Below are 13690 nucleotides of genomic sequence, written 5' to 3'. Positions count from 1 at the left end.
GCTGCGGAATATACACCTCACAGGAGGAGACATGGGGCTGCGGAATATACACCTCACAGGAGGAGACATGGGGCTGCGGAATATACACCTCACAGGAGGAGACATGGGGCTGCGGAATATACACCTCACAGGAGGAGACATGGGGCTGCGGAATATATACCTCACAGGAGGAGACATGGGGCTGCGTATTATATACCTCACAGGAGGAGACATGGGGCTGCATAATATATACCTCACAGGAGGAGAGATGGGGCTGCTTTCTGCTGTTGGATGGGAGCGCATTGCGTACTAATTTCACCCACAAAGTACGTCCTCACTCACTGAAGAGATAGTTTCTACTGCGCACGTGCCAGCGCCATTTTGCTGGAGGAAAAATAAATTTGACTGCAGCAATATGGAGCCGCCAGCCGCGCGTGTACAGTAGCATCTCTCCGCAAACGATATGCTACTGAGCGGGCGACTGGGGCCATTTGGGTGCATGTAAATTTCAGGATTTCTACCACAATTACACATGCATTATTTAATATAGGAGAAAGGTCAGTGAAGGCACAGTAACCTGTCAGAAGACATACAGTGGAATACATAAGCAGAGCACCAGATAGAGCCCCTCCCCAAAGGCCGCCCCGAAGCACGAGAATATCATTATCTCAAAACTGAAAATAAAGATTATAAGAGAACCACGGGATGGATTTAATCAAGCAAGGTATCATATTAATTAGTGTAATGGCGCCAACATGACAGTGTATGTGTTTACTCAGCACAATCCTTCTGACAGGTGCGCTTTAAAGGGCTGGCAGCCATCAAAATGCAGCTGATGACCTGAGGACTGTGGTCCCCCTGCCCGGGAGCTAGTGAAAAAGGTCATTGCAGATCGTAAACGGCCCGCAGGCCTGAGGTTCCCCACCCCTGTATTAGAAGATAGTTTTAAGTAACACTACGTACCCTAAAGGACAGAAATACTTAACTACACTGAGTGGACAGTACCACCATACTGTAACTGATCTTTTATACCATGTCTCGATAATTCCACTATATTGTATCTAATACTGTCATACAATTACAAAATTATTACCTTTATGACATGACTTTAGCCCCAACATACTTTAACTGAAAAACACTTCTATATTGTGACCTAAGCTTGGCATTCCTGCAGTTGGACCACCAATGTTCAGTAAGCTATCTTCTAATTCTAAAGCTTCCCCCCCCACACTCATCAAATATAAATTTGCAAAACCTGGTGATTTGGGCTTGAGTAAGTCAACCACCTAATGTGTATGTGGGAGAGCGGATTCTACCTTTTTTGCTACCTGACGTGAAAATTCAAATGGCACCCCCCCTCACAGTTTAAAATAAACCTGCTTTGAGTAAACTCAATTTCATCATTGTTTTTTGGGTTTTGCTTTTAAGGTATTCATTGTGTGGCAGAAGTGACCCGTGAACATGATTCTCCCTGTCAGTGCAATTACGGCGATACCAAACTTTAATAGATTTTCTTTTTGCGAAAAAAAATGTTTGGTTTGTGATGCCATTTTTTTTTTTTTTTTTTTTTTAAGATCTGTTACATTTTTATTGTAAGTTATTTGCCTGGTGAGTTGACGTTTTACAGATAGTAATTTGGATTATATATGACATTTTGATCAATTTTTACTGCATTTTTCCAGTGAGGTAATGTGACAGGGAAAAAAGCACATCTGTCAGTTTTGATTTTTTTTCCTTACAGTTTGAGTTAGTTTGATATTTTGATAGACTTGACTTTTATGGATGTAGCCAAAAATATTTTTCATCTTTTAATTTATTTTTAATGGGTAAAGACCTCACCAGAACTACAACCATTACATGAATACATCACTAGAACCACCATCCATACGTAAATAGAGCACCAGAAGTACTGTCAGTACAGCACCAGAGCCACCATCTGTACATGAATACAGCATTAAAATAATCATTAGTATATGAATACAGCACGAAAACCACCATGAAAACAGGAATACAGTAACAGAACCACTATCAGTGCATGAGTACATTATCTTAACCACCATAAGAATATGAATACATTACTAGAACCACCATCAGTTCATGAATACATCACCAGAACCACCATCTGTGCACAAGTACAGCACTATAATGATCCTCAGTACATGAATACAGCACAAATCTTAAAGAGTTTGTCTCTTTAAACAAAACAAACAAACTGGACTTTACTAATTGTTCCAGAGTCCACTGATGAGTTTCAGCTACTGCACTGCTGTAGCTCGGCAGCCAGTGAGAAAGCCTTGCCAGTATAGATGGATTGTGCCCCTGAGCTGAATGATTGCTTGCTGTTACATTGTCAACTTGACATGAGCGCTGCAACCAATTCCAGACACCAACGCTGGAGGCTCATCGCTGGACCCGAGGATGGTGTATAAAGTGCATTATGTTTTTAGAACAAACTGCGCTTGGGAACTGGAATTTTCTGAAAAGGGGACAACTCATTTAACATAGCAATCAATTTAATGTCAAATCTGCATTTGCCATATACATTTTGTATCTCATGAACCTACAACTCCCAGTATGTCCTTAATAATGCTAAGGAGATGCTGGAAGTTGTTACCAGTCATAATCAGACTGCGGGCCATACAAGAATCACCGCACTGATACCAAGGCAGTCTTCTCCAGGACATCATGACACTGTGCCCGTAAAAATAACAGTTGTTATAATGATCCTGAATAAAATATATCTGCTCTACACTGTGCCCCTGAATAATTGTCCCTCACTGTGCTCCCTGCACAAAATATGACCGTCAGACTGTCCCTCTTATGGCACATGCCCTCCACCCTTCCCTGTCCTATAAAATATTGCCTCCACACCATCCACCCTTATGAACTATGGCCTCCAAGCTTCCTCTATACTGTCCCCCACAAGCTGCCCTTTCCCCGTACTGTGCACCCCACAAACTAAGCTTTTCCATATTGACCCCCACATTTCTCCCCCTCTTGCACTCTCTTTTCCTATACGGCTCCCTCACACTAATGCCATCCTACCCACATTACAGTCTTCTGTGTCTCTTGCTCCTATGGTGCATTTTAACTTAACACAGTCTTCGGCTTCTCTGCTGTGCAGCTGTGATGTCAGCCAGTGGTGAGGTGAACTTCTCATGCCACTGAATGTTGACACATCGGAGCAGGGGAGGATAAGTGGTTCTTCTCTGGGCAGCACAGTGACTCAGTGGTTAGCACTGCAGCCTTGCATCTCTATGATCCTGGGTTCAAATCCCACCAAGGACAACATCGGCAAGGAGTTTGTATGTTCTCCCTGTGTTTGCGTGGGTTTCCTCCGGGTTCTCTGCTTTCCTCCCACATTCCATAGACATAGAGATAGAGAATCTAGATTGTGAACCTCATGGGGACAGTGATGATGATGTCTGTAAAGCGCTGTGGAATTAATATGTGAGTAAAATAAATAAATAGTGCAACTCGTATGTAAAGTTGAATTTTGTGTCTATAAGAGTCAGTCAGCAGGAATCGGTGTTCTACAGCTCAGAGAACTGGCCAAGTTTCACTCCTGGCAAAATGCCACCTGGGAGATAGCTCAGGCTGCCAGAGTGGCAGTGGCCGAAGCACCCCTGTGTTGGGGGGACTCCCGAATTTCTCCAGACAGATTATATCAGGGAAGAGAAGGATCTGCCTGATCCTTTTGTTTTTAAGTTACTGAATGCTGATTTTGTTAGTGGGTCTCTCATTGAGATCACAGGCAAGGATGCCGAGCCAAGCATTTCTCTATCTAAGAAGTTGAGACAGATAGCTGTAGGCTGATTGATCTACTAAAACAGCGTGCGTGCGCTGAAAGGCTAGCATGGCAACGCTGCTTAGTTACACAGGTGAAATAAAATGTATTCAGAATCAAAAAGCACAGCACTAGAGATTCGCAGGCCACGAGTCAAAGTGCCTAGCGACGCCTCTGGTGAGTGGTGTGTATACTACATGTATATGATATGTAAGTGGTGTGTGTCTGATATGTGAGCACTATGTGTACCCCATGCGTCTCTTAATGTGAGTGATGTGTATGCTACATGTGTTGCTACATGTGCCTGATATTTGAGTGGTATGTGTGCTACATGTATCTGATATGTGAGTGGTGTGTATGTTCCATATGTCTGATATGTGAGGAGTGATGTATATATTCTACATATGTCTGATGTGAGTGGTGTGTATATTCCACGAATCTGATAAGTGAGCTGTGTGTATATGCTGCACGTGTTTGATATGTGCGTGGTGTGTGTGCTGCATGGGTCTGATATGGGAGCGGTGTGTGTGCTGCATGGGTCTGATACGGGAGCGGTGTGTGTGCTGCATGGGTCTGATACGGGAGCGGTGTGCGTGCTGCATGGGTCTGATACAGGAGCGGTGTGTGTGCTGCATGGGTCTGATACGGGAGCGGTGTGCATGCTGCATGGGTCTGATACAGGAGCGGTGTGCGTGCTGCATGGGTGTGATACAGGAGCGGTGTGTGTGCTGCATGGGTCTGATACGGGAGCGGTGTGCGTGCTGCATGGGTCTGATACAGGAGCGGTGTGTGTGCTGCATGGGTCTGATACGGGAGCGGTGTGTGTGCTGCATGGGTCTGATACGGGAGCGGTGTGTGTGCTGCATGGGTCTGATATGGGAGCGGTGTGTGTGCTGCATGGGTCTGATATGGGAGCGGTGTGTGTGCTGCATGGGTCTGATACAGGAGCGGTGTGTGTACTGCATGGGTCTGATATGTGAGTGCTGTGTAACCAATGCTCCAAAGACTGAGATACTGGTTACCATGCTGTCAAATGAACTGCTGCTATACAGTGACCGTCCGCTATGAAAATAAATGAATAATAATTATTCAAACAAGGCTGCCATTTTCAGGTACATGTAGAAGTGAAGTAACATGGAGCCATTTGCCTGATTTCCTTATTTGGAGTATTTGAAATGAATTGAATCTCATTTTTTGTAGGTATACCTCTTTGACTTAACTTTTAAGCAAAAACCTTGTACATTCCTGCTACCCAAATCTCATCATACACCTGGTGGAGGTAAGTTTACCCCAAAGTATCTTATGAGTGATACATTTAGCATTTTAGCCATTATGATTAATTTACATTAGTATGGTGTTTTCTACTTTTGTAACATTACTTAATGTTACTATTTATCTTACTGCTTCCCTCTCCAGAAGTCCAGAATTTGAAGACCTCAACCAATGGACTTCATCTTTACAGTAATGGAATCCGAGTAAATGATGCCAAGAATATAGTGGGGTAAGAAAAGATTTACCTTTTATGTGTGTATGTGCTTTTAACGTCGAGATTACCCATGTGAAAAGGTAACTACCCTTAACCCCTTCACGCCGTGGCCAATTTCCGTTTTTGCTTTTTCATTTTTTCCTCACCTTCTTCCCAGAGCTATAACTTTTTTATTTTTCTTTTCACATAGACATTTGAAGGCTTGTTTTTTAAGGGATGAATAGAACTTCTAATAGACACCATTCATTTTATCACATAAGGTACTGGAAAATGGGGAAAAAAGTGCGACAAAATTGTGGCAAAATCCACAATTGTTTTTTGGGAATTGTTTTTACGGTGTACATTGTGTGGAAAAAGTGACCTCGCAATATGATTCTCCTCACCATGGCGATACCAAATATCTAGTGTTTTTGTTGTGAAAAAAAAAATCAGAAGTTTGAAAATAAAAAATAAAAAATTTGGGGTTGTGTCGCCATTTTCTGAGACCCATAATGTTTTCATTTTTCGGTGATGGAGCTGTGTGATGGCTTATTTTTTGCAGGGCAAAATGATGTTTTTCATTGATACCATTTTGATCGCTTGTTACAGCATTTCTTGTGGTATTGCGGCAACCAAAAAATGTAATTTTGGCGTTCTTGAATTTTTTTATGTTTACGGTGTTTAACGATCGGGTCAATTATTTTTATATTTTGATAGATTGGGCTTTTCTGAAGGCGGTGATACCACAAATATGTAGTTTGACAGCGGCCCGTAACACCTTAACAATCGCTGGTAGAGGCAGGACCTGGACGTAACACACAGCCATTACCTGCTGAGTAATGGGGCGAGCTCACCCCGTGAACCTGCTCCATACATTTGCTACGGACTTACGCCATACATGTACGGCGGATGTCGGTAAGGGGTTAAGCATAAAGCTTTCTCCACCATTAGTAGCAACAACTGCAAGTAAACACCTCCTGCAAATTCCCATCAATCTTTCACACTTACTGTCATGAACGTTTAGTCCAGCTCTCTTTTGTAGGCCTTGTGAATTCAGGTCTAGATCACATAATTCGGGGCAACAGAGCAGTAAAAAATTTTTCTTTCAAAATTCTTTTTATTAGGGGATTTTTACAGTATAGGGGACAAGGGGGCAGGAAAGGGATGTAGGGAAAGGTAAGGCAACCAAATAAAGGAAAAGAGAAACAGAGCAGTAAATTTTAAGCCATCTGTAAGATTCCTTGTATAGTGGCTACATCTCAGGTCTGAGCAGTCGGAATCTCTTATTTATTTGGGAGTGGGGAGGTTGGTGGAAAGTCCCCTCCAGCCTCTCACAGGAATCATTAAGGGCCTAAAGTTTGTGTGTGTACATTTTTAATACAGTTATTTTGAGGAACATATAAACTATTTTTGAACTATTATTATTGTTGTTTTTTTTTTATTTGGGTGGGGGTTGGAGAGGGTTAATTAGAGATCACCTTATACCATACAGGTTCTGCCAATCATACATAATCATACATATACAGTACAGACCAAAAGTTTGGACACACCTTCTCATTTAAAGGGCCAACAAGTGCTAAGCATCTATGGGAACTGCTTCAAGATTGTTGGAAGACCATTTCTGGTGACTACCTCTTGAAGCTCATCAAGAGAATGCCAACAGTGTGCAAAGCAGTCATCAAAGCAAAAGGTGGCTACTTTGAAGAACCTAGAATATAAGACATATTTTCAGCTGTTTCACACTTTTTTGTTAAGTATATAATTCCACATGTGTTAATTCATAGTTTTGATGCCTTCAGTGTGAATGTACAATTTCCATAGTCATGAAAATACAGAAAAATCTTTAAATGAGAAGGTGTGTCCAAACTTTTGGTCTGTACTGTACATATACACTATTATGCAGGAAGTCCACCCTGCTGGTGACATTCATATACATCATACCACGTTAAGGGTTGAAAATTCTGTTTCTTTTTTTATGTTCATGATCAGAACCATGAAATATTTTGTACTATGAAAGGAAAAATGTTTGGGAAACATTTTTCCTGAATGAATAGTAATTTATCCATTTTCAACAGCTCTTTTTGCTTTTGCTTCATTATGTTACTGTATGTGTTCATATACTGTATCCTTTTAAATTACCCATCCTTTCTATAAATTCAGAATTGTTTTACTGACTTTTTACCTAGGTTAACAAATGAGCTTCCACCGCATCTGGAAAAGGTAAAACAGAAGGCTAATGATGCATTTGCTCAGCAGCAATGGAGCCAGGCTATTGAACTGTATAGCCAAGCTATGCAGAGGGCACCTCGCAGCGCCATGTTGTTTGGAAATCGTGCTGCAGCATACATGAAGCGGAAGTGGTGAGAAGAATAGATTCTGGTATTGAGCCATTAGATTGACGCTGAGTTTTATCTGATGCTTTGTCTTGCTCTTTTGTTATAATGCTAGGGATGGGGATCACTATGATGCATTGAGAGACTGCCTGCAAGCACTGGCACTAAACCCTGCCCATTTGAAAGCACACTTTCGTCTGGCACGCTGCCTGTTTGAGTTGCGCTATGTTTCTGAAGCACTGGATTGTTTGGAGGAATTTAAGACAAAGTTTCCAGAACAAGCCCAAAGCAGTGCATGTGATGCTCTGGACAGGGACATAAGGGTTGCCTTATTCTCCAAAAATGAAAACCGTAAGTCCGAACTTTATTTTCCAAAGTGTTGATATTGTGCTTATTAACTTCACTTTCATAGGAACCGTTTCATAGTTTTACAATGGAAAGGAGATACAAGTCTATCAAATACTACCTATAACCTTAGTAGATGTGCATACCCATAACTGAACATTTCACTGCGAAAACAGTCCTAGTACACTCACAAGTGGTAATTAAGAAATGTCAGCTTCTAGAAATGTTCACAACATTTCTTTACTAAAAAGAAAAAACTAGAATAATGTGGTAAGTAGTAGTCTGAGAGGAGGGGGATGCAGCTGCAGACTTGTTCTCTGTGTTTGTGGTACTTCATCTGAATTACAGTTCCTACAACTTTAGGGCATTCTGGAAGAGAAGGGAGACCGTAACACACAGGTTAGACACAATTTTTTTCATATTTAACATAAATGTACAGTTTCCTGACGTATACAAAATACATTTGTCTTCCATAGTGACTTATTTCATGCAGTTATTGGCCGCCCTTTTTCCCCACACAAATGTTGGCAAATGACAAATGTGCCACCTATCAATAGAAGCCCTTGCCAGTTTACACATAAAGGCCAAAGCTGAGCCCAGTTCACTGACCAATTGTGAACAAGTCATTCAGAAAATGTCTGTCTGAATCTCTAGTATGGCTAGCTTTAGTATCAAACATTCATTGTGTTAAGCCAGGAATGATTTATTTGTATGTGTATATCCCTGACAGAAGATGATAAAAAGGGAGCCTCTGTTCGCCTACGATCTGGGGGCAGAAAGGATTCTCTTTCAGAAGATGAGCTGCTGCTTAGAGAAAGAAGCTTGGATTATAAACATAGATATTGTGGTCATTGTAACACCACAACAGACATAAAGGAAGCCAGTTTCATGGGAAAGTAAGATAATTTTTTTTTTTTGCTTTTTCACCTCTGCATGAAGTAATAGTATTAATTGCAATTCTACCACATATATGGTTATTTGTCGGGTATCTTTTTAAGCAAAAATATTTCTATTTTTTTTTAATTAACCTTTCTGGTTTTCCCAGTAATGCACAGTACATAGTAAGCGGCTCAGATGATGGCTCGTTCTTTATATGGGAGAAGGAAACTTGTGCTCTCATCCGGGTCCTTCAAGGAGATGAGTCCATTGTTAACTGTCTACAACCGCATCCAAGCTACTGCTTCTTGGCCACAAGTGGCATTGACCCTGTTGTAAGACTATGGAGCCCACGTTCTGAGGTTTGAAAGAAATTCAATGGATCTAGGAGAAAGCCTTTTTTATTGTGATGTTAAGTTTTCTGCTTTAATGGAACAACTGTGTGGTTGAAAATATTTTTTAAAAAAGCATTGATTAAGATTATCTTTAGGATGTTCCAAAGAAGGAGGTGTGGGCTATGGGGGGTTTCTGTAAATGTTGCATTACTGTTAGCTCTGGCAATATTCTCAGAAAATAAAGTCTAAATTGTTGAATGAGGCTATGTGCCCACGATGCAGAAATGCTCCGGATTTTTCCTGAATGTTTCTGCATCTCCCTGGCAGAAAAAGCACATGCGGATTGTACATGCGTTTTTTATGCCAGGGACAAGCGTATGTCACACTTATTGCACATGCGATTTCGCATGCGGGTTGACAAGCGCTTTCCAAGCGATTTTTAGCATCACTTGGGAAAAGTGCTCGACAACTTGGTCACACTATATAAATCAAATCTGTAGAAAATTAAAAATAAATATTTATTGATATCAATTTAAAAGAGCAACAAAAATATTATAACCATTTAAAAACGAGTGCCTCTCGTGTGAAGGACACAGCCTGACCAACATGCAATAATTGAGCAGAGCATATGCAGAAGTAATAATATGTGGTATGCACATTGGATGTATCAATATATGCAAAAAATCAGCTTTCACAATTCACTAGAAAAAATCCCGACAATCAATACATATGAATATTAAAGTGACAGTGCAAATAAATAATTCCACAAATGAAAAAAACTATTCACTAAATAAAAAAAAGAAAATTTTAACCCCTTAACCCCCGAGGGTGGTTTGCACGTTAATGACCAGGCCAATTTTTACAATTCTGACCACTGTCACTTTATGAGGTAATTACTCTGGAACGCTTCAACGGATCCCCCTGATTCTGTTGTTTTTTCGTGACATATTGTACTTCATGATTGTGGTAAAATTTCTTCGATATCACTTGCGTTTATTTGTGAAAAAAACAGAAATTTGGCGAAAATTTTGAAAATTTTGCAATTTTCAAAATTTGAATTTTTATGCCCTTAAATCAGAGAGATATGTCATACAAAAGAGTTAATAAATAACATTTCCCACATGTCTACTTTACATCAGCACAATTTTGGAACCAAATTTTTTTTTTGTTAGGAAGTTATAAGGGTTAAAAGTTGACCAGCGATTTCTCATTTTTCCAACAAAATTTACAAAACCATTTTTTTAGGGACCACATCACATTTGAAGTCACTTTGAGAGGTCTTTATGACAGAAAATACCCAAAACTGACACCATTCTAAAAACTGCACCCCTCAAGGTGCTCAAAACCACATTCAATAAGTTTATTAACCCTTCAGGTGCTTCACAGGAATTTTTGGAATGTGGAAGAAAAAAATGAACATTTAACTTTTTTCACAAAAATGTTACTTTAGACCCAATTTTTTTATTTTCACAGGGGTAACAAGAAAAAATGGACCCCAAAATTTGTTGTGCAATTTCCCCTGGGCACGCAGATACCCCATATGTGGGGAAAAAACACTGTTTGGGCGCACGGCAGGGCTCGGAAGGGAAGGAGCTCCATTTGCCTTTTTGTAAAATTTGCTTGAATAATTAGCGGACGCCATGTTGCGTTTGGAGAGCCCCTGTGTGCCCAAACATTGGAGCTCCCCCACAAGTGACCCCATTTTGGAAACTAGACCCCCCAAGGCACCTATCTAGATGCATAGTGAGCACTTGGAACCCCCAGGTGCTTCACAAATTGATTTGTAAAATTGAAAAAGTATTTTTTTTTCACTTTTTCATTTTTACGAATCAATTTGTGAAGCACCTAGGGGTTCCAAGTGCTCACTATGCATCTAGATAGGTGCCTTGGGGGGTCTAGTTTCCAAAATGGGGTCACTTATGGGGGAGCTCCAATGTTTGGGCACACAGGGACTCTCCAAATGCAACATGGTGTCCGCTAACAAATTGAATGGAAAATCGGCTCAAATTATTAGCGGACACCATGTTGCGTTTGGAGAGCCCGTGTGCCCAAACATTGGAGCTCCCCCACAAGTGACCCCATTTTGGAAACTAGGCCCCCCAAGGCACCTGTCTATATGCATAGTGAGCAGTTGGAACCCCCAGGTGCTTCACAAATTGATTCGTAAAAATGAAAAAGTGAAAAAAAAAACACTTTTTCATTTTTATGAATCAATTTGTGAAGCACCTGGGGGTTCCAAGTTCTCACTATGCATCTAGATAGGTGCCTTGGGGGGACTAGTTTCCAAAATGGGGTCACTTGTGGGGGAGCTCCAATGTTTGGGCACACAGGGGCTCTCCAAACGCAACATGGTGTCCGCTAACAATTTGAGCCGACAATTTGTTAGCGGACACCATGTTGCATTTGGAGAGTCCTTGTGTGCCCAAACATTGGAGCTCCCCCACAAGTGACCCCATTTTGGAAACTAGACCCCCCAAGGCACCTGTCTAGATGCATAGTGAGCAGTTGGAACCCCCAGGTGCTTCACAAATTGATTTATAAAATTGAAAAAGTATTTTTTTTTCACTTTTTCATTTTTACGAATCAATTTGTGAAGCACCTAGGGGTTCCAAGTGCTCACTATGCATCTAGATAGGTGCCTTGGGGGGTCTAGTTTCCAAAATGGGGTCACTTGTGGGGGAGCTCCAATGTTTGGGCACACAGGGGCTCTCCAAACGCAACATGGCGTCTGCTAACAATTTGAACCGATTTTCCATTCAATTTGTTAGCGGACACCATGTCGCGTTTGGAGAGCCCCTGATGTGCCTAAACAGTGGAGCTCCCCCACAAGTGACCCCATTTTGGAAACTATACCCCTCAAGGATTTTATTAAGGTGTATAGTGAACATTTTGAACCCAGAGGTACGACACAGAATTTGATAAAATTAGGTCATCATATTGAATAAGTTGTCATTAGTCTTGAGCGCAAGTGCTCGCTACTTGAGTTTGCATCGGGTACTCAGGTATGCACCATGTACTGCGTGTGCTCGAGTGACATGCTCGTGTCCCCGCCCGGATGTTTCACGGTTATTAGACACCCAAAAAAAAACATGCGGGGATCGCTCGTGCATGGCAGGCAATCCCCGCAAAGTTTTTTGGGCCGTGAAGCATATGGGGCGGAGACTCAAGCATGTCACTCAAATACCCACGATACTCAATGCATACCAGAACACCCGATGCAAACTCAAGTAGTGAGCACTTGCGCTCAACACTAGTCGCCATATCGTCATCTTTTTTTCTTACTTTTGAAAAAAACCCCAACCCCAACCCCAGCCCTAACCCTAGCACAACCCTAACCCTAGCACAACCCTAACCTGAGAGTTTATTTTTTACGCCTTTCCTCATGAGGTATAAGTGATTAGACGACCTTATTCTTCGGGTCGGTGAGACTACAGCGATACCAGAATAATATGGGGTTTTTATGACTGACAGCTGTCACACACTAAAAGTCGCATTTTTTGTAAAATCTAGTTTTTGCATCGCCATATTTTGAGAGCTATAATTTTTCCAGATTTTGGCAGACAGTCATTTGACGGCTTTTTTTTTGCGGGATGAGTTGACGTTGTTATTGGTGCCATTTTCAGGCACGTGACATTTTTTGATCGCTTTCTATTCCGATTTTTGGGAGGCAGAATAAACAAAAACCAACAATTCAGGAATTGTTTTTTTTTTTTTTTTTTTTTATTCTGTTCCGCGTGTGGTAAAATTGATAAGGCAGCATTCTTCTGGTCAGTACGTTTACAGCGGTACCACATTTATATCGTATTTCTATGTTTTGCACTTTTACATAATAAAAGCAATTTTATAGAAAAAAATATTTTTTAGCATAGCTTTATTCTGAGAGCTATAACTTTTTTTATTTTTCGGCTTGTTTTTTGCGGGACGAGATGACGTTTTCAGCGGTACCATTTTTATTTATATTTCTTTTTGATCGCGTGTTATTCCATTTTTTGTTTGGCGGTATGGTGATAAAGCATTGTTTTTTGCTTCGTTTTTTTTTTTTTTTTTTTTTTACCGTGTTCACTGAAGAGGTTAACTAGTGGGACAGTTTTATAGGTCAGGTTGTTCCAGATGCGGCGATACCAAATATGTGTACTTTTATTGTTTTTTTGTTTTTTTTATATAATAATATTTATTGATGGGTACATTATATTTTTATTTTTGGTGGAGCACCATCCCTGTGTCATGCAGGCTGTCAGCGCTGGACAGGGAGAAGATTGTTTGGAGATGCACTGCGCATGTCAAAAAAATCTTCCTGCTGTCTGGTGACCCGGATGTTGTCATGACGACATCGGGTCGTCATGGCAACATCCTGGAAGCCACGGCAGTCAGCGCTGGAAGCCGAAAGAGGAGGTGAGTATCTGCGATCACCTCCCCTTGCCACCGCAATGCTGCGATCGACTTCGATCGCAGCATCGCGGGTGTTAATGTGCTGGGAGCGGTGCAGGACCGGTCCCTGCACATAGTACCGGGTGTCAGCTGTGACAATCAGCTGACACCCGGCGGTGATCGCGCCCGCACAGCCTGTGTG

At 41.3% G+C, this 13690-nt stretch overlaps 1 protein-coding gene across 2 annotated transcripts in view; it reads left to right on the top strand.

The window, feature by feature from the left end:
- The window catches only part of WDTC1 (WD and tetratricopeptide repeats 1), a 35277-nt gene that overhangs the window by 20009 nt on the left and 1578 nt on the right, over positions 1–13690 (top strand). For both annotated transcript variants that reach the window (XM_073666192.1, XM_073666193.1), the window contains exons 10-15: positions 4967–5045; positions 5183–5267; positions 7418–7591; positions 7680–7915; positions 8640–8805; positions 8955–9147. In XM_073666192.1, coding sequence (XP_073522293.1) covers positions 4967–5045; positions 5183–5267; positions 7418–7591; positions 7680–7915; positions 8640–8805; positions 8955–9147 — 933 coding nt within the window. The remainder of the gene's footprint in view (positions 1–4966; positions 5046–5182; positions 5268–7417; positions 7592–7679; positions 7916–8639; positions 8806–8954; positions 9148–13690) is intronic.

This window comes from Phyllobates terribilis, unplaced genomic scaffold, assembly GCF_046119375.1.
Source record: "Phyllobates terribilis strain yellow unplaced genomic scaffold, ASM4611937v1 Scaffold_2__4_contigs__length_985480577, whole genome shotgun sequence".
Classification (NCBI taxonomy): Eukaryota; Metazoa; Chordata; class Amphibia; order Anura; family Dendrobatidae; genus Phyllobates; species Phyllobates terribilis.
Note: the sequence above shows the minus strand (reverse complement) of the source record. Positions and strands in the feature narration are given on the sequence as shown.